The following is a 21,114-nucleotide window of genomic DNA, read 5'->3' as shown; positions in this document are numbered from 1 at the left end:
ATATGTTAGTGAACTATAAGCTTGTTTGTTTTTCAAGAGAATGGTAATTCAGTTTTATAGATGTACCCAGCGTGGCCATGATGTGGCCAGGCCCAGACTGGGTTGGTCAGGGTGTGAGTAAGACAAGCCAGGGCTGTAAGGAGCTTAATGTGACCAGCTGAGAAAGTGACCTGACTAGAGAGGGGAAATGACTGAACAAAAGAATATGCCTGTTGGATAATACCAGCAGAAAAAAAGCCTGCCAGCTTGGCAGCTGTGATCCTGAGAACCAAAAGTTTCCTTGAAAAGTGCAACTGGCCTCTTCTAAGTACAGCTGGATACCTAGAAACTGGAGACATCCTGAGATACTACTGATAAGCACAGAAACAAGGAATTGTAATCACAACTTTTCTTCTGAAATGGTGAAAAAATAGACTGGAAAAGAAGATAAGGAAGGATTCCGAACTGCTGTTGGTTGTTCTAACTGCAAGAGAAAGGGAACGGTCTGGCAAAATAAAAACTGAAGTGAAGAAACAGCAAACATCATCATTTATTGGCCATTCTAGGTGTCACAGAGAAAATGATGGCTGTCCAGTTACCCATTTAAAACAATTATAATTTTCTTCAGAAGAAGGAGTAGAACACACTGGTCTTTGTGCCATCCTGGGCAATGATGTGCAGCCCCTGGCAGGGGGTGCTGGGCAGGGAGCAGCCTCTCATCCCCACTGTGGCTTCCCTTGGAGGGCAGGAGTCCCTGGGCCATTGACCACTCCAGTGGAATGAGGAGCCTGTGGGCGGCACTGCCTGCCTGCTATGGACCCCGTTCAGCTCCTCCTGCAGGCAGTGGCAGCCTCCTGCCAGACCTTCGCACACCGAGGATGGGCACTGTCTGGGTAGCCCAGAAGGCCAATGGGATCCTGGGGTGCATTAGGGAGAGCATTGCCAGCAGCTCAAGGGAGGTGATCCTGCCCCTCTGCTGTGCCCTGGTGAGGCACATCTGGAGTGCTGTGTGCAGTTCTGGGCTCCTCAGGACAAGAGAGACATGGAGTTCCTGGAGTGGGTCCAGAGGAGGACTGTGAAGATGGGACTGGAGCATCTCTCTTTTGAGGAAAGGCTGTGGGAGCTGGGCCCGATCAGCTTCGAGACAGCTGAGAGGGACCTCATCAATGTCTATGAGTATTTGAAGGAAAGGGGTCAGAGGAGGATCCAGGCTGTTCTCAGCCATGCCCAGCAACAGATCAAGGGACAGTGGACAGAAATGGATGTTTCTGAAACAGGAAGTTTCTCTGAACACGAGGAAGAACTTCTTTACTCTGCAGGTGAGCGGGTACAGGAGCAGATTGTCCAGATAATTTGTGGAGTCTTCCCCAGTGGGGATGGAACTGTCTGGATACAATCGTGTGCCATGTGCTCTGGGCTGTCTCTGCCTGAGCAGGGACGTTGGACTAGATGGGCCCGCGTGGTCCGTTCCAGGCTGGGCTGGAAGTCCCTAATGTGAGTCCGTGAAGGCCGCCTCAGCCCCGCCGGCCATGGTAGCGCCGCAGGGCCACAAGGGCTGCTCGGAACGGCGGCGGCGGCGGCGGGCGGCCCCGGGGGACAGCATTGGCGGTGGCACCGGCGCAGCGCGGGAGGGTGCGGCTCGTCCCTGATGGGCACTTCCGGCGGCGGGGCACTTCCGGCGTGGGACGGTGCCGGCGGTGGGCGCCATGGGGAGCCGGGGGCAGGCGAGTGATACACACACCAACACACACACAAACACACGTACTCTGTCCGTGCCGGGAGGTTGCAGCTTTGTAGCTTTTGTCGAGCCAAAAAACATTGACTTTCAGGATAAGAAAGATAAAAAAACTAGGTAAAGGAATGTAGCGGTTTGCGCGCAAAGGCTATTGTGGGAAAAGAAAGCGAGAAGTGTGATAAGCAGAGGGTAAAATACATCCAGATGCACGCGAGAATAAGCTAGGGAAAAACAGGGACCTAAGAATTAATAAGCCCTTTCATTATTGCGGTGTAATTTCCTGTCAGTGCCTCTTTCGGAAGTGTCTTGAAGCCTAGTTTTGGGAGTGCAGTCGACAGGTATTGGCGGAGCTCTCTGTTAATGCAGGTGGCTGTAGAGGTCAGAGGTGTCTGCATTAATACATCCTGATCAAGACCATCTAATTCAGCTTTTCACCATTGTGGCTGGCGTAGTGAAAAGTTTCCAGGAGGGGTTTGGAGAAGTTGAACCAGAGAATATCCTTGGTTGGAAGGGAGCCACAGAAATGATGGAGTCCAGCCCCTGGTCTTGCATGGGACCATCTCCAGGACGGTGCACACACCGTGTGCCTGAGGGAGCTGAGCAAAAGCCTCCTGAACTCTTGTCAGGCTGGTGCTGTGACCACTGACCTGGGGAGCTTGTTCAGTGCCCAGCCACCTTTTGGGTGAAAAACCTTCTCCTGATACCCAGCCTGAGTGTTCCCTGATACAACTTCAGGCCGTTCCCTTGAATCCTGTCACAGGATACCAGAGAGGAGATTGGTGCCTGCCCCTCCTTCTTCCCTTGTGAAGAACCTATAGACTCCTCTATGCATAGGAAGATGCCTGAAAATGGCTCACAAATTCTTGAAAAGAACCATAAAAAGTTTTAGGTTTTGCCATATATGTGTTCAACATAAAACCACATGTAATATTAATCTGCTGTTTGAAAAGATGGCAAATATACTGTGGGGAATAGAAATTTTAGGATATTAGAATATCTGCAAAACAAGAAGTTTATTTGTTGAGTTTTAATTCTGTGGGTTTACCTTCCACAGATTCATCCATCTAGGGAATGGTGCAGTTAAAGGCAACATGGCTCTGTTCATTTGCTGGGTTTTTTCTGAGTTACAGCCCTCTGCTTCTTCTTTGTCCTTCTAAAAAATACTTGGAATACTAATTGTGAGAGAAGTATTATGAAGTACTTGGAACTGTGCTCTCTAGAGATGCCACAACATGATAGGAAGTACTAGAAGGAGCTTCAAAAGGCATATTGTTTTCAAGATTATGTTTTTCTGGTGCTTGTCAGAGATTCTTTTCAGTCTCTGGCAGACACAAAAAAGTCTCATAAGGATTTGAGAGTTTCTGTGATTCATTGCAGTCTGTATGAATGATCAACCACATGACTGAGCTGTGATTCTCTGGGGGTTTTATTTTCATACATATTCAGGTGTGTCTTCTCTGCACTGTAAATCCTAGCTTTCTGAGTGTTTGCTTTTACTGAAGTGTTCGTTTGCTGACCTGGAATTGTATTTAGGGGAAGGACTTTGCTTTGGTTTTGCCACACCACCTGTAGAAGAATTTTATGTGAGAATACTTCAGCCATTTCTTTTTCTATCTTTTTCAATAGCTAGAGAGTATGCACTGATAGAACCTTGATAATTCCTTCAAGTAATTTGACCTTTAGAGTTATTCCAGTTCTGTTGGGTTTATTTGACATTGGCACAATAAATAATGCTTATGTCCATGTATTTTCAGGATTTTATTTCCATCATGCCAGATAATTATTTAGGATGTGGTGCCAGCATTTTAGGGTAATTTGAAATATCTAGACCTGTCTAAGATTTTGATGACATCACATCAGCTTTGGCTGCAAGTGTTTTAATCAGGAATTTAAGTAAAACCTCTTAGATATTGATTCTGTATCAAATTCTGTACTGAATGGAAAGAACATGAAATTTAAACCAAAACATTTTCAATTGTAACATGTTCATTTTAACTAACAATCATTCTAGCAAATAAGTTAATTCTATTGATGTTGTATTGGCAGGTTTTGAAGCTTTTTAAGTTGTTACACAGAACACGGCAAGAAGTTTTTAAAAATGATATCAAAGCCCTTGAAGGTGAGATACTTGTTTTGTGTGGTGTGTGCTTATCTGTATTTCATGGAACTTTCTTCTTGGAATACAGAGAAAGATAATTCTTAACATAATCTTTCTTCAAATTTCTCCCATAATTTTCAAGTAATAATTGGGAGAATTTGTGTGTCCATAACGAGATACCCTTTATTTTGAAACAAAAAAATAGTCCTTATATTCAAGCACTCCACACATATTTTGAAAGGGAAACATTTCTTTTTAAAATGTTCCTGATCTTCTTGGGAGATATTTTTCTTTCTTTTTTTTTTTTTTTAACTTCTCTTCAGTCCAGCCAGAGCATAGTTAGCTGTACTAATTAATTCTCTATGTGTGGTTTTTCCTCAAGGGATTAATCCTGCTTTTTTAGTACCTTGTGTATGCAATACAAAATGCTAAATTGGGAATCTTATTTTATTTGTATACCAGTCAACTTAAAATATGACATCATGTGAATTATATGGAGGTCTTTCATTTAAATACTTTGATCAGGGTGCCCCAGGACTGTGCCATAAAGGACTTAAGATTCTTAACTTTGGGGCAGTGACAAATTCAAAATACAATTTTTGTCCACTCTTTAGTTTTTTGTTTGCTTTATTTAGCTGCAAGACAAAAGATAAATGAAGAATTCAGAAATAACCGAGATGAGACATCTGAAGAGAAGATTAATGAGGTATTTTATTGCTTTCTGTTGTTTGGGGTTTTTTCCCACTTCACATATGAATATTTAGAAATTAGTTTTTTGCTTAAAGGATCTCTAAACTACTGTAAACAGATTGAGACATCATGAAAGCCAGGTTGGTTTAGAAAGACTTCTACATGGATCTTTGTTTATAAATGTATAGATACCGCCAATAGTATTAATACTGTGTTATAGAATCTTGTACATACAAAAGTACATACGTAGAAAGTGTGTTCTGATAGTTCAATATGATTATTTCGAAGTTTATAATAAAATTTTATGGGATAATGTTTGAAGTAGCAATTTTCATGTAAATATTTTATACTTTGCTCATAATACCTATCTGTACTGTGGTCACTTAAATGTACCTGCTCAGTGTTGTTTGGGCAAACAGAAACAAACAGACAAATTAAACAACCTGCTGAGTTACTATCACAAATGACTCAGCGTCTTTGTGGAAGGCAAAAACCAGCAAAATTAATATGATTTATTGTAGTATAGTATAGATGTAGTATATCTTAATTATATTACAGGGATTTTTTTGCTTCTTCTTTCCTTACCATCCATTAAAAGTGGAGCATTCTGTTAATTCACTAAGTTAGTTACCTTTGCCTTAACACTTTTTGCTGAGTCAGTTTTTTCTGACAATTACTCTGAACTGAAAGGGAACTTCTGTGTTTTAGATAATTTTAGCTATTAACATCCATACAGACTGAATAACTTAGTCCTTGTTGTTCAGCCTTTTATCAGACTGTCCTTACATTGTAACTGGGCACTGGTTGGAAGAAAGTGCCTACATCTGTCCCTTGAAGAAATAAAATGTAAACCTTTTCCTCATGCCAGCCACAGAACAGTAATGTAAATAGTTCTGACCTTTTAGTTAGGAGTTCCTGAATTTCAGCTTGTTATCAGCCTCCTGTAATAATACTCAGTGTTTGTGTTACCACTGTCTGATTAGCTATGTTATGTGTTCAGGGTTGTTTTTTTTTATAGATGTACAAGAAAAAGATTTGCTGCAATTCTGAAATCTGTATTTGTTTTCTAGGCAACCTAAAAATTACACATATGTGACTTTTTGATATGGGATAGTTGATATTTGATTAACTGTGTCAGTGAAAGAAATACTAGACTTCATCCCAGCTACACACTCCTAGAACATCACAGAAGCTGTCATATTTATTACATGTACACACTGAAAAGAATTAGTTGCAGAGGAACTGAACTAAGTTTTATACAGGACTTGAGAATGTTTGAGCACTTGCTTGCATGAATGTGATGCTGTTAATGTTCTGCTTTGGACAGCAACTAAAAAATGGAGTATTGACCAGCCAGAATAGAAAACTACAGTGTATTCTAATATGACAGTAAGTACTTGTATGTACTTGTACATGTCAAGCTTGCAGTGACATAAGGAGATTGAGGTAACTGTCTACAGTATCAGAATGAAAAATGTGGTAGCTAAATCTAATGCACCAGTTTTTGTTCAGATCAGGAGTGCACTTAGGAAGTTACCTTGGTTAGTTCCACTTCCTGTGGCTTTTCTTGTTATGTAAAGTGTCAGACCAACTAGCAGAATTCCCTTAAGAGGAATTCTTCCCTTCCTCTGAAGAGGAAGCTCTGCTTCAGGAGCATGCAGCCCGGCTGCTAATGGGCTCTAAGCAGGGGGAACTGAAGGGTACCTGCTCCAAGCCCTTAAAAGGGAAGAGCATGAGAAATGCAGTGTGGATGGCAAGTATTGAGCCCTAGCCTTTGCAAAGATCCACTTCTGTTGGTACACGCTGCTTCATAGCGTGAGCATGTCTCCTGAAATGTCTCACTTGAGCAATTTCATTACTTCTGACACAGATATCAGGCAAACAAGTATTAGGCTTCTCTTAATGGTGCAGCAAAGCTAGCAAGGGTGCTGCAGCTTATCCTCTTAGTGAGAGAAGGAATTCTAGGCCTTTTGCTAAATACTAATACCTTGTGTAGTCTTTAGGTAGTGCCTTGTTTCTGCACAGTTCTACTGTGAAAACTCAGAATTCTTAATTCTTGTCATGTTTTGCCCTTGTTTTGTCTCCTTATTTCAGGAGCAGTAGTGTTGAAAGAATGAGATTGCCCTTTCACTATGGGAAGTCGAATGTTATTGAGGCATGAGTGAGTGTCTTTGATCATTGGAAACTAGTTAATTGGTTTTGTAGTTGCATTTCACCTTATTCGTTTGCAGTTTTAATTGGGTACATAGATGTATGTACTGGTGTATGTTACTGAGCCAGAGTTTCCCTCACTATGTGCTCCATGTCAAACACGTCAACCTGTAAGTTATTCCAGGATCCCCAAGGCAAAAGCAATGTATACATTGTACATAAGTAACTGAGTAGTAAAACCGAATGATTTTATTATTTGAATAGCTGTCTGGTATGGAAAATACCTTCAGAAACAGTCACATATAATTCAAATTGCTCTCTTGTTCCTCTCTTCTTATTCCTTATTACTAGCTTCTTAAAATTGCTTCAGATGTTGAAGTGATTCTCAGAACTTCTGTTATTCAGGCGGTTCACACAGATTCTGACAAAATAGGTGAGTAAGCCTGCATGCTAAAAAGATCAGGAAATATGTTACAGTTTAGAAAATAAATATAGAATGTGAAACTAAGGAAAGGGATAGTGAGGCAAATAGCCTGTCTGTTATTCTCTGGCAAAATTCTTAATATAAGCTATTCATTAATGTCACTACCTAGGACAGGTGAAGGTTTCCAAGGTACAAAGTTTCCATACAAATATTTTGAGGTATGGAGGCTGGTACAAAAGAGGCAGTGATTACTTTTAATGTCCCTTAACTAGCTGTAAGTATTAGGAGAGTCAGCAGTTAGATAGCTAGTCAGCATGCATGTACAGGCTGATCAGTCAGCATATGTCCAAAGGCAGTAGCCACTGTACCTGTCTGGAGGTGTTTGCTCTACCAAACAGGGAGGAGCTGCCTGACGAGCATTAACAAGTGCAGTATATACACTGACCATAGAAAAGCTTTTTCTTTGAGGATTGAGTGTTCATTTCCAAAACTTTTTTCCAACAATTTCATTTTCAGGTTATACTGTGTAAGATTTGTGACATAGCGATTACCTCAATGCAAAGTCTATCAAATTTTGAAATCCTGATTCCTGGTTTAGAAGTTCTTTTATCTTGCAGTCAAAAAGAGAAGTAGTAGGTAGGCTCAGCATACAGCTGTGTGGTAAGAGAATACAAAAAATCTTCAGCTGTGTACATTGTTTCCTTTTACTTCTGTTTAGTGTTGTCTGGAAAGTTTTGTACCAATTTTCAGTTTTAGGTTTGGTAAAACATTTAACTTTAAAACAGCAATTATAATCAAGGCCAAAGATAAGTCTGGACCAGTGTCAAGTCTTCCACGATGATTCCAGGCAGATAATAGTTGAAGAATAGGAACAGACAAAGTGAATTTGCACCTCTTTCAGCTGTTCACACCTGCCAGTGCTTCCTGAGTCTGAGATGTTTTCTGGTTTAATTATCTTCAATGGGCTTCTCTTCAATTACTTCTCATTTTCATCAAGCTGTTAATGAATTTTTAAGTCCTTTATTGCCTCCTTTTTGTTCACTTCCCCCATGAAACAGCTCTCAGAAACAACAGGTGAAAGCCTGTGATTATTCTTGCTATTCACTGCACACTGTGGGCAAGGAGGCATTTTATACGCACAACGATGGCACAATAATGTTTTCTCTTTCATTTTCAACTGGATTCCTGCTAGTAGTCACTGCTAATTCTAAATTTAATTTTGGCTGCCAAGCATACATATTATGTACTTATTTTTACAAAATTGTACTCATTAAACTCATCAGAGTGGTCATAATTGTTAAAAACAATGGGGATGTCCCCGATCTTCCAGATGGAGCGGCACCAGTTCAGTGGGTCAGATGCCCCCTGTTGTCCTGTTTTTTGTCCCTTTGGATTGGTTTCTTTTTGGATCCTTCATTTGCATGAAAGTTAAGGCGCCTGATTGGCCCATTACAGTTCTGTCCAGGCTGGCTCGTTTCCCCTGGGGGGTGGTGCTCTTTACATAGGTGTATTATGGTACCGTTGAGTACTGTATTTCTTATAACTACCCTTTTAACCCATAACCAAACTAACAGTACGTGCTTAACAATTATGGCTTCTTAATATCAAAATTTTCAATGCTTATAAAAAAAGATGGGAAAACATTATTTTAACCAGCTGAAAGTAAAATCTTAGTATGATTTTGTCTTAGATATCTAGATGCTAGATAGATGCTACTTACCACAAGTTCAGATCCTCATTTTAGTAACCAAATATTTTGTTTGTAAATGTAAAAACACCTTTAGAATTTGAAATAGTATTTTCCTAGTATTTTCCATAAGATTGTAGTCTTACTCTTTTGTTGTTTTTTTTTTCTATTTCAGTACTCATACCCAGGAAAGATCTGCTACAGGACAACACTCCCTACTTAGATAAACCAACAAAAAAGCAAGAATCCTGAGGAAATATTGTTACCAGGAAAAAAGAGACTGAAATCAACTTACTGATTTTATTGAGTGCTGGGATATCATCATGCACTTGTTCTGTGGAAGATAGTAATACTTTCACAGAATTTAAAAGTACACTCATGAATTGTGTTACTTCAGCCAGGAATGTTTCTGATTATGACAGCTCTCAGACAGAGATTGTTTCCCAGCAATCCAGAGTCTTTCAAAGCTATATAAAAGTTAAATTGAGTACTGAATACTGATAATATTTATTTTTAAGTTTATTGTCAATCATAAGCTTCCTTGAAGTAATGAAAAATCATCTTGTGGTATTTAATGTTAAATTTATGCTTTGTACCAAAAGCATGATTTCTGAAGTTGTCATTAATTGTACACTAGTATACTGTGATACTTGAGAGCATTCTTAAAGGTTTATCTGAATAAATTATTTGTGTTTTACAGATGGGAGAGCATGTTTAGTGTATTTTTTCTCCCAGACACTTTGGAATGAGCCAGGATGTTAGGGTTTGAGTTCTCAGGTGACAGCAGAAGAGAACCTAGATACAGCATAACCTAAGGATGTTGGTTTATGAATTTGTGGTTTGTGTTTTAACTGGTAATCATTGAGTGACTGAGGCATTTTCCAAAGAAACGGCCTTGCTGTTTAGTTGCAAGTGAACTCGTCTAGAGTGAATATATGAAAAGTATGATTAGTAAGCCCTAATAATTTGCATTTTTTAAAAGATACTTCTTTGTTTCTTGTGGAATTCACTGCAATGATCTGTTCACTTCCATTTTAGTTGGAAGGAGGTACAACTGCAGTGATACATAGAATCTTCATGAAATTGATAGCAGGCATGACCCTTGGATCTAAGTACCTCACACAGGGGTGAGGCAGTCTGACAATACATCTCACCTCATGAGTCCTGCTGTACCTGTTAATCTCAGTCTCCAAGATGTCAGAATTGCCTATCTGTATGTGTACTGATTAGGCTTGACTGGCTGAATAAATCAGAAAACTAGTGCCTTCATCCAGTCTCTTTTTCTCACAAAGCATGTCAATGTGACAAGTACTCCTTTCTTTAAAACTGTTGCCTCTGGCTGCGATGGCCAGGGCAGCCAGCAGGAAATACAGATGTCAGTAACCTTCTTTGAATTGCACTGATACTCCCGGCACTGTAGCTAAAAGGCACCAGGCACATGATGGGAGATAAAATTAAATGACTGAAGTTTTTGCCATTTGTTGTATTCTAGTGGCTACCACTACAAAACAAATGTCTGTCTGTAGGGGATATCCTGTTCTAGGCCCCTGGTATTGTTTACTTCCCTAAGGACTATGTTCTATGTCTGGTTTCCCATCCTTCTGCAGCCTGCCTATGATGACTTTTTTTTTCCTATAAGGGGCATAAGAGAGTCATATGCCAGAAAGAGAAAATACAAGGTAGTGGCAACTGTAAAGAGAAAGGAGAGCATTGCCTCAGGTGAAATGACTAACTTTTAAGCAGAAGTAATTAAACAGGGGTCTGGCAAGACTGGGAAATTATATAACCATGAAGGTTGACATCCCATGGCATGTTGGAATTGGGGGGAATTCACCTCTTATAGCCACTGCCTTTGGCTGTGGGTGTAATCTTGGAGATTTTATCCTTCAGATTGATTTTATAGAACTGATGCCTGGTAAGTCTTCACTCTTTCACTACAAATGTAAAACCGTATTGCCCATTACCATGCAAAATAGGTAGTAAAAGACTTCACTGATATCAATGGTAGATGGTGGTCTTCTATATGCTCTTCAAAGAAGCCACAAGTGGAGAGATTTGTCATATGACTATTGTTTTGGTATCATTCTGCTGTGATGTGTTCCAGGGTTTTATTTTTAGTAAGAATACATCAGTAGAAATACAGTAGGGAAGTGTCAACTTACAGGATCAGGCTTGCGATTCAACAGGCATTTGTGTCCCTCATCTTACATATATCTTGAATACTCAAAAATACAGAATGAGTCACTTGAATAACATACACAACTGGTGAAAATAAATTACCTTGTAAAAATAGGTGGTACAGTTTATTGGTCTTCAGAATTATTGTTTTTACACTCCTGTGCAGTATCTCTATGATGTGTGCATTAGCATTCCATGTTTCTGCTGTCCTTGTGCATTCCTGGCAGCAAAGACAAACCAAATTCTGCAGTGTTGAGATGAGGAAAATCAAGATGATACAAAAACGTCTATTGACATAAGAGGCTGACAGGCCTATTCCTTGCTCTTATTTGATGTGATCTTAAATAGGAATCCAGGGGATATCTAGACCAGGGTAAATGGGAATCCAAATATGTTACTGAGCCTAAAAGTATCTCAGATTTGGTTGCTGTCTTGGCCCCATAGGTGTTTGCTTTCTTCAAATTTAACTTTTCAGTCTTGAAAAAATCTCACAAACCTGCATAATGAGCAGCTGCTTATTAGGGTATTTAAAGGCTTCTTCATGCTAGTTGGTCGTAGTGACTATTCCTCTTCCCCTTATTTCATGCTTACCTGCTGGTTTGCATTCCAGAATCCAGCCATCACTCCAGTTTCCCTTTTTAATTTCACTCTGGGTATGAATCTGTTCTTGATATTGCTAGGATTGTGTTCATATATATATATATATTTTTTTTTTTTTTAAATTAATACAAATAATCAAAAATAAAAAGGAACTATTGTTGCAATCTCTCTTTGCAAAGGTTGAAGTCTTAGCTGAAACTTTTCAAGTCATTACAGGGTTTTCACTTAATGGCTTAGGAGGGGAAAAGGGTTTTCTGTTTACAACAGAAACTGTAGTTGAATAGGCTCACAATAACACAATTCAATCACACTTAAGTTTTTTAGGTTTACTGGAACAGCAGAATTTTTAAAGCAAATGCATGTGCCTTTCCTTCTAGAGTATATATCATGAATCATAAAAGGTATGCCTTAAAGGTAAACAGTTCTTTAAACTGTAGTTTTATTATGTCTGTATTAAAAAAAAACCTACATAGAGCTCTTCTGCAGGCAGACAGGAGGTGCTCTTGGAAAAGCCTTAGTGCTTGTTCAGATCTGCTAGAGCCAAGCTGCCAGAGCCAAGAGGTCAGTGTGGTCTGACCAGCACACGTTGCTGTGCAGGGGTGTGCCCATCACCTGCACAGAGACACCAGCAGTGCTGCTTAGCAAGACCTGGGCTTGTACAGGCGAGTTTCACGTCTCCTCAAGGTAGTCACATGTGTGCAGAGTTTGGCAGAACAGATGCCACCTTGGTGATTCCATGTAGCACAATTCTTTTGTGCTTCAGCTTTTGGCTTCAGCTACCAGAGATGTAGCTGTTGGAGCCTTCTGCCTTGGTATTCTCTTTTACAAAGTGTTGACTTCATATACACTGTAGCTTTATTGAAGGGATGAAATACGTCCAAAGAGTATTTCCAATTTAAACACTTAAGTTCTGCTCTTGTGCTAACCACCTTTCCCTCTTCTTTATTTAATAGTTTCAAAATAAAAGGTTTCTTCAGTCTTGTTTTTCTGCAAGGTTAGGATAGGGATCAATCATGGTGTTAGTATGTTTTCTATAGCCTGATGTTCATAAAACACAGGTGATAGATTTAATCTATTAATTGATTTGGTTTGTGTGGGTAGGATTTGTGTTGAACTCTTAACGGTTTTAGGTGAAACAAGGTGTTTGTTCTAACATAGCAGGGGAAAATTAATCCCCTTCTCTGCTCCTGTGCACTTTGGTAAAGGAAGCATTTAGTTGCTAATTTTACAAGGGAGTGCTTTTAAACCACAATGTGATTTTACAAAGACTTGATCTGGAAGTAGCATTAAAAGTTTAATATGGAAAGGTGGCTTGTACCTTCCCTAAGGAGCTGAGTTCTCAGTTTTTCAGCTAACATGAGATCAGCAAACCTATGGTGACTTCAGTGACATAAGCATTTAGTCTTTTTCTTAGAGGTCCTGCCAGCTGAAGGAGCTGAAGTAGTCTGAATGCTGCATAAAATTATCAGCCCTGTTTGTATCACACTGGACTTGTAAATACAGCTTCAAGTACTGGCAGTACTTTAAACTTCCTTTACAAAAGGAAAAGAAATATTGACAACTGAAAACTAAAAATAAAGGCTGACAGCTTACAGGAAGAGCTGAGACCTAATACTTCCCAGCTTCAGATAACTCTTTCCAAACTACTTGCAAAATTCAGTCCTTACATTTGAAGTTTGGCAGGCTGTCAAATATTTGATTTTTAGTTCTATGGGAAGATAATTATTTAAAACAAAGCACAAATAGGAATACAAATTGAGTATTAAGGTTGGTATTTGGTATTAAGGATATTGAGGTGCTGGAGTGTGGCCAGTGCAGGGCAGCAAGGCTTGTGAAGGGTCTAGGAAACTTGCCTTATGAGGAGCTGCTGAGGTAGCTGGGTTTGTTTAGTCATGAAGGGGCCCAGGGGAGACCACATTGCTCGCCACAAATCCCTGAAAGGAGGCTGTGGAGGTTGGTCACTTCTACTGTCCCTGCAGTGAAAGGACCAGAGGAAATGGCCTTCAGCTGAGACAGAAGAATCAGATTAGATGTTAGAAAAAAAAAATCACTGTTAGGACATGTCAGGCATTGGAATAGATTGCCCTGGGAGTTACCATCCCAAGTGGAGTCACCATCTCTGGAGGTGTTTAAGAGGCATCTGGATTTGGTGCTGGGTGATATGGGTTAGTGGTTTAGGGCTTACAATGGAAGTGCTGCATTGATGGTTGGACTTGGCAATCCTAGAGGTTTCTTACAACCTTGATTCCATGATTTTACAGTTTTACATGTTTGATATTTTGATAGTCCAAATCCAGTCATCTTTGAGGGTAAAGTATATTTAGCTTCTTTGAGGGCAAATCTGTGGCATAGATATCTAAATACCTAATTCTGTTGAAAGACTTCACTAGTGAAGCTTGTGTGTCTTGGCTTTTTTTTTTTCTGCCAGCAAGAATAAGTCTGCAGAGAGGAAAAGAAAGGAAGGTCATGTCTTTATACTTTGAAAAATAGCAATAAGTTTAAATAATTTGCTCTTTTTAGAAACAAATATTTCCATTTAGTTAGAGCTTCAGTAAACTGGTTTGCCTCAAGATGGTGGAGTAAAAGCACCTACTTTTCAAGTTATGCTTTCCTTTTGCTTGTGGTGTGTCCTTCAGGTTTTTCATCTCATCTACACAAAAGGCTGTGGCTTGAGTGCAGGATTAGTCAGGATTAAATAAATATCTGGTGAAATGATGGCCTCTTGAACCTGGGGGAGAGGATGGCATGCTTTGTGTTGGGCCATAAAAGTGGGAAGATTCCTGCTGTCACACTTGCCACTGTAGCAGTGGCTGCCCTGTTCTCTGAGGCCAGTGGCCGTGGATGAAGGTTGACTCAGCTGCCCTGAACCACCCTTTCCAGCTGAAAGTCATCTCCGTAACCGGGCATGGGGATTTTGTCACTCTGCTCACTGTACACCAGAAATGTGCTAGTCAAAACAAGCAGAGACCTGTACAATGCTCTACACTTTCCCCTGTCAGTTTGTAAAGGAAAAAAAAACAAAAAGGTCATTGCAATGCTTCCTAACTGTTCCAAGTGTGCATTTATTAAGTGTTCTGTTGCTGTCCACCTGCACATGAGCCAGCACTGCTGTTGCCTTGTGGATTTTTTATCTGTCCATTTGTGTGTTTTGTCCTTGGGAAGGCCACTATCCTTTGCTTCAGATTTTCTCCTGATGCTCAGAGATATAGTCTGAAGTCAGTTTCTTGGAGGGTTTTTGGCAACTAAGCACAAACTACCCATGAAAAAAAAGTGCTTTTAAGGACAAGGGAGGAACAAACCTGCATTTTTCTCACCTAGCTGTGTCTATCCGTGTCACAAGAGGAAGAGCATGGTTTTCAGGCTGTAATGTCCCTGGATAATATTTCAAAGGCTACATAATATATGTAGTAACCTTTGTAGCAGTTTGCCTTGTTATTCTGTAACATGTTACACTGTATCGGCGGAAGAGATCTCCGATATAGTACTGAGAACGAATGAAGAAGGAATTCCTACCTACCTGAAAATAGCCCCTGAAGGAATTTCCCTTTAATATTAAGAATATGCCAGATTTTTAATTTTTTGATCCCTATTATTTGATTATGCATGTGGTTTCCTCAGTAATTTTTCCTCCAAACATGCTTTGTGGAAATACAAGTAGTCAAGTGGTCTCACTGGACCCTGCAGCACTGTCCAATAGCAGCTGAGGTAAGTCTGGCTTTTGTCAAACCAATAAATAAAGTCCAAAATGACTGATCACAGGAATGAGAGCAAGAGCATTAAAATGCATAGAAGGAAGAGTAAATGGAATAAAGGAATACTAAAGACTAATTCTGCATGAGTGAAAAAAAAAATTCCATGTACTAAGGGGTTCTTTAAACAATTTCCGTCTATAGATAAATGTTGGATTTTCATTGTTTAATTATAGTCTGCAGTGCAGGCTGGAGATGGAAAGAAGGCTGATTATGTTCAGATTAAGGAGAAACACAGGACTGAATATAGAAATAGTAAAGGCAAAGAGTATATTAATTTGTGCTTGGTCTTATGACTTCATTGCAGTCATAATTAGAACTGCAGCATGTTCAGAAAGTAATTTCTTTGAGCAGAAAGGTTTAGGGCCAATTACCTGTTTTGCAGTCAATTTTTCTGCATAATATTGCCTATTTCTTCTTTATTTCAGGTGCATTCAGTGGGACTTAGATAAACAATTACTTAGTTGCAAAGACTTGTAGAGATTTCTGGCTGTATATTTTATTCCTTCTGGAGAATGAAGGAAGAAAATTTGCCCTCTAAGAGAAAGAGGACTATAAACTTCTTATATGTTACAATGGGGAAGATCATATCAAATCTTTACCCATATTACTTTCTGATAATATTGTAGATGTCCACACATTAGGTAGGTAGCTCTCAACTTCTCACAATTTAATCTAAATATGGAATTAAATCATTGGAATTAAATCATTGGAATTAAATCATAAATTAAAGCTTTTTAGGTGTGAGAAAATGAAACATGTTAATTTATGTCAGACTAACAGTACAAACAAAAAAAAGTAAAAAAGAGGACTCTAGAAATTGTGAAGTTTCTTTTGCAATGCCTTTAATGTGTGTTCAGAGGAAAAGCCATGTAGCAAGGCCTCAGGTGGGCAGAACTGTGACAGGTGTGCTTCTCAGTATTGCTTTGCTTTAGCTGCTGTGCAAAAGGCAAAATTGAGGGAACCTGTGGCTCCAGTGACAAAACACGTGACACATAGCTGTAAAGGGTGCATTACCCGCCTTTGTCAGATGGGAAACATGTTATGATGCATCAGCTACATCAAATGATGAATCATACTTTAAAGCATGCTGTTTGATGTACTTCCCATTGCCCTAAGAGAGATTTGTTTGAAATTCTATTTTAAGATGCAAGTTGCAATTTCTTTCAGTATTTTCTAAACCACATTTCAATGAGTATTTCAAACTACAAACACTTAAAATAGAGAACAAACATGCAAACGTCGGCACATGGTTTTTATCCATTTCAGGGCAGAACACCAAATATGCAGGACAAAAGGAGTGCAAAAAAAGCCCCCAAAAACCTGGGGAAAGAGTAAACAACGCTGTGTCTGTGATAAAGACATCCAGTAAAGCTTGCTGCAGATTTCATAATTTTGTTCTTGTATAATTCCATTCATTTAAAACTCACTTTTCTAAAGGTGAAGTAATTTATCAAATATACAGTAACGAAACCCAAAAATGTTAAGTCATATGGTCTCTCAGGGATTTCTCCTTCTGCTATGTTCTCTACTCCATGTCAAAGAAGGAAAATAATTAAAGAAAGACAAAAGTTTAAAGACACAAACAAAAAAAAAACTGCAATAGCACTTGAACTGGATAGCCTTGGACCAGATGTAATATCTGGAACAGATTTGAAACTAAAATCACATTGAATCCTAAAAAAAACCACCTTTTTGGAAGTAAGGGGGCTCTGCAAATTCTAGCAACAAGAAAAAAAATTAAGAACTTTTGTGTTTATTTTATTTATGTATTTATTTTTGTTTTATTTAGAGGACTGTTTCATATATAGAAATTGCTAAGGGCTGCTAAATAGAGGTGGAAAAGCTATCTTAAAAGTTATTACACAGGTGAAGAAATAATGTTTTGTGTTCATTCAAATCTGAACTTAGGAATAAACTAAGATAAACTAAACAGTTTAAATAAATCTCCAAGACAGTATCCATACACATAAGGAAATTAAGAAGAATGAGCTGTAGTGCTGGCTGATGTAAAATAGCACACTTATGTGCCATGATTACTCTGCAAATATAAGCCCTCAGAAGGTAAGGTGAGGCTGGGACAATTTAAGAGCTATAACCAGAAGAAAAGAGGAAAATACAGACAGAATATCGAGAAGAGCATGAAATGCAGCTCTCACTGATGTCAATTAGATTGTGATCAGTGACTTCTCATAGTGAAGTATTGTCTCCTGTAAAGCAGACACCCTTTTGTTAGGATGTTTGAAATCTTAACACCCACAGTATCAGAGCACGTTCAATAGAAACATTTGAATGAGTAGGAATGAAGATTCAGCTGGAGGCTTGGAAAATAATGAGTTACACCAGATATATATTTGTTAATGTAATTTAGAAGCAATGTGCTCAACCACACTGAGGGCAGCAGAAGCTGAAAGGGAAGGAGATTCCTACATCTCCACCACTGCTTACAAGAAAATGAGGAGACAAGGAGAAAGAACAAAAAGAGATGTTGTGCTGCACTTGGTGGGAGTATACCTATACCCCTCTAGTCCATGATCTCTACAGTAAGAAGTTTTCCTGCCAGGTGAAAAAGGTGAAAATCCAGTGAGATGCTGGTCTTCTTTTTTTGTCTTAATGGTTTTTATATAAACATTGCACATTGGACTTCTACCTGTGTGTGGTGGGTTGACACTGGTTAGATGCCAGGTACCCACAAAAACTGCTCTACCCATCCCATACTCAGATGGACAGGGGAGAGAAAATATAACAAAAGGCTTGTAGGATAAGGACAGGGAGGCACCACTCACCTGTTACCATCCTGGGTAAAACAGGATCCATGTCCAGAAAGTAGTTGTATTTATTATAAATAAGATCAGATTAAGATAATGAGAAAACAAAACCAAATCTTAAAATATCTTCCCCACACCCTTCCCTTCTTTCCAGACTTGCCTCTTGGTTTTCTCTGCCCCTTCCCAATGGTGCAGAGGGGTAGAGAATAGGTTCTCTTCATGCTTTAGTGCTCACACTCTTCCCTAGCTCCAGTGTGGGATCCCTCCTATGGGACACAGCCCTCCACAAACTTCTCCAACATGAGTTTTTCTCACAGACTTCCAAATTACTCCAGCATGAATCCCTTCCACAGCGTACCATCCTTCAGGATCAGGCTGCTCTGTAGTGGGTCTCCTGTGGGGTCACAAGTCCTGCCAGCAAACCTGCTCCCATCTGGGCTCCTCTCTTCACAGGTCCTGCCAAGAGCCTGCTCCAGCACAGGTTTCCCACAGGGTCACAGTCTCCTTCAAGCACATTTATCTTCTCCAGAGTGGGGTCCTCCATGTGCTGCAGGTGGATCTCTGCTCTACTGTGGAACCACATGGGCTGCAGGGGCACAGCTGCTTCACCTTGGTCTGCACCAGGGGCTGCAGGGGAATCCCAGCTCCAGCCCTGGAGCACCTCCTGCCCTTCTTTCTCACTGACTTTGGTGTCTGCAGGGCTCTTGCTGTCATGTGTACTCACTCACTCCTCTGTTCTCTGGCTGTGACTGCTGCTGCACACGTTTTTTCCCCCTTCGTAAGTACATTGTTCTGGAGGCACTGCCACCATTGCTGATGGGCTTGACCCTGGCCACAGGTTGGACCATCCTGGAGCCAACTGGCATTGGATCTTCTTTTCACAGAAGTCCCCCAGCCACCAAAATCTTACTGTGCTAAACCAATGCAGCACACTCTTTATGAACTCCATGCAGAGCCAGTTTCACAGACATTGTAGAGTTACTGGCTGTTAACACTGTATTAGCATGAGTAATTTAATCCTTACCCAGCAGATGGTTTCTGAGCATACTACTCCTGAAATGATAATGGCTAAAAATTATTTGCAGGGACTTTCCTGGTATTTCCACAAAGTTAAACATGAGAAAACTCAATCTACATGAATCAGTGGGATTCCACTGCTCCCATTCCACATTTCAGGTTCATTCAAAAGCTATTTAGGAATGTGAGAGGAATTTCTTGTTAGTATGAAGTTCTAGTTCTGCTTACCTATGTAATATTGGCCACAACAGACTCTGATTTGGGTACAAGAGTCAGAACAGACTTAGACTATGTAGAGAAAAGAGTGTTTTTTCTCTATCTTTTCTGTCTGTTGGCCACTATCTGTCTTGTCTTTTTTCCATCATGATTTTTATCATTTCTGGCTGAGAACTAAAATTATTCTTTTTTTCAATATATAGGGATGCTAACCCTGTACCAAATACCTCAGATGATTCTTTTTGAGTGATTAATGTTTCTGCTACCCCTCAATTATAAGAAGAGTTAAAAGCAGCCTACTCCATGTCAGATAGCTGTATATGCAACATGTAAAGCACTGTGGATATCCTGAGTCCATTAAAACCAGTAAGGCTGGTCCTTCTTGTTGCCTTATCTTTGCTCATCAATCTCACAAGGAAGAAGAAAGGTGCTGTATGGAAATACAATTTTAAAGCCCCCAGTTGTGTGGCTCTCACCCATACCATTACTGCCATAGCAGTGGGAGAGGGCTTTCAGTAAGGAGTCTGTTACTTCCTAAAAGCATGCCTTCATACAAAAATTTCAGCTGTGGCATAGAATTTGAACTGGGCAGCATTTGAACAAATACATGCTTCTGCTTATATAAACAGCCTAATTAAATCCACTGCTTAAAAGCTTGCAGAACTGGCAGCATGCTTTATAAGGACAGTTTGCCAAGGAAATGAGGAACTTTGGAATAACTTTTTTGTGTCTTTTGTACAGGAGCAATGTCATTGATTTCATCTTCTTGCATAAAGCATGCAGAATTTGGCATAATCTTCAAAGCATACCAAGCTCCTGTGTGCACTGCATGCCTTTGGGTATGCAGTGGTGTAAAAGCAATACAGAAATCAATAGAAAGAATGCATAACCTCTCATTTTATTTCTGAAGCTATTTTAAATTTTACCGTGGAAAATATCTGTATAGATCTTCAACATGGGGATTGATTTACTTTCAGAGAAAGTAGCTCTGTGCTTCATGTCTTGTCTGTTTTATCTCTACTGACAATGTGGCTGTTATCTAAGAAGTATATCTAGTACAGTTAAATATATACATATGTGTGTGTAATGTATCAGTCTGAAAAGATAAGTCATAGAACTAACTGCAGAGAGCAACAAAGCCTTTTTCAGACCTTCTAACCTGTGTTTGCCCATGGCATTTCAGTATGAAGCAACAAAATTGTCCAAGAAACTTGACAAAGCTTCACACTACAGAATGCTTCCACAGCTGCGCAGCTGTGGACATGCTGCTTCAAAGGCAAGTTAGACACTGTAATTTCCCTCATTTGTTATGCTCATCTTTATGCCTTTACATATTGCATATTAATGCTTTAACAGGTAGCACCTGACTGAAAGGGTATTTTGAACAATGTGTTTGATTTTATGAACTGTACATTTGACACAATAAAGTATTCTAGTTTTCTGCCCATCTGTGTCCCTGAACAGCCTTAGATGGACACAAACACTAGCACAGTTGTTTTATGGCTTTCACCTGTGCTCTTGGCTCCTTTATTGAATGTAAAAATGTGTCCTTGCAGGAAAAACAGGAAAGCTAGAGATGTGAATGGAGAACTGATTGCTGGCATTTTAGGTAAAAGCCTGATTCCATAAGAAGTGCCTTCTCAGAGTTCCAAATGGCAGACAGTACTCTGGCCTATTTCCAGCTGACCCTAAGGAGCCCAGTGAATGAAACCAGGTGAGGGACAGTTGAGGCAGTCCCCATGGCACTGCCCAGGGAAGTGCATGGTATGGGAGCAGGGAGGGATAGTTGTACCCACACTCAGCCCACAGCTGCTGTTACTGG

At 39.8% G+C, this 21,114-nt stretch overlaps 1 protein-coding gene across 1 annotated transcript; it reads left to right on the top strand.

Annotated features, from left to right (window-relative positions):
• The first annotated feature begins 1,645 nt into the window (after positions 1–1,645).
• Positions 1,646–9,470, top strand: LYRM7 (LYR motif containing 7). The gene is made up of 5 exons (XM_036403808.1): positions 1,646–1,703; positions 3,761–3,833; positions 4,448–4,518; positions 7,005–7,086; positions 8,940–9,470. The coding sequence occupies exons 1-5, from the start codon at positions 1,686–1,688 to the stop codon at positions 9,014–9,016; spliced, it is 321 nt and encodes a 106-aa protein (XP_036259701.1). The 5' UTR covers positions 1,646–1,685; the 3' UTR covers positions 9,017–9,470.
• Positions 9,471–21,114: the final 11,644 nt, after the last annotated feature.

The sequence above is a fragment of the Molothrus ater genome, chromosome Z, assembly GCF_012460135.2.
Source record: "Molothrus ater isolate BHLD 08-10-18 breed brown headed cowbird chromosome Z, BPBGC_Mater_1.1, whole genome shotgun sequence".
Lineage (NCBI taxonomy): Eukaryota > Metazoa > Chordata > Aves > Passeriformes > Icteridae > Molothrus > Molothrus ater.
This window is presented reverse-complemented; position numbering and strand designations above follow the sequence as displayed.

What these genes read in the sequence shown, in the direction of transcription:
- LYRM7 (XM_036403808.1), top strand. An exon ending in TGATATCAAAGCCCTTGAAG is followed by an intron (nt 3,834 to 4,447) that starts GTGAGATACTTG and finishes TGCTTTATTTAG; the next exon opens with CTGCAAGACAAAAGATAAAT. An exon ending in CACAGATTCTGACAAAATAG is followed by an intron (nt 7,087 to 8,939) that starts GTGAGTAAGCCT and finishes TTTCTATTTCAG; the next exon opens with TACTCATACCCAGGAAAGAT.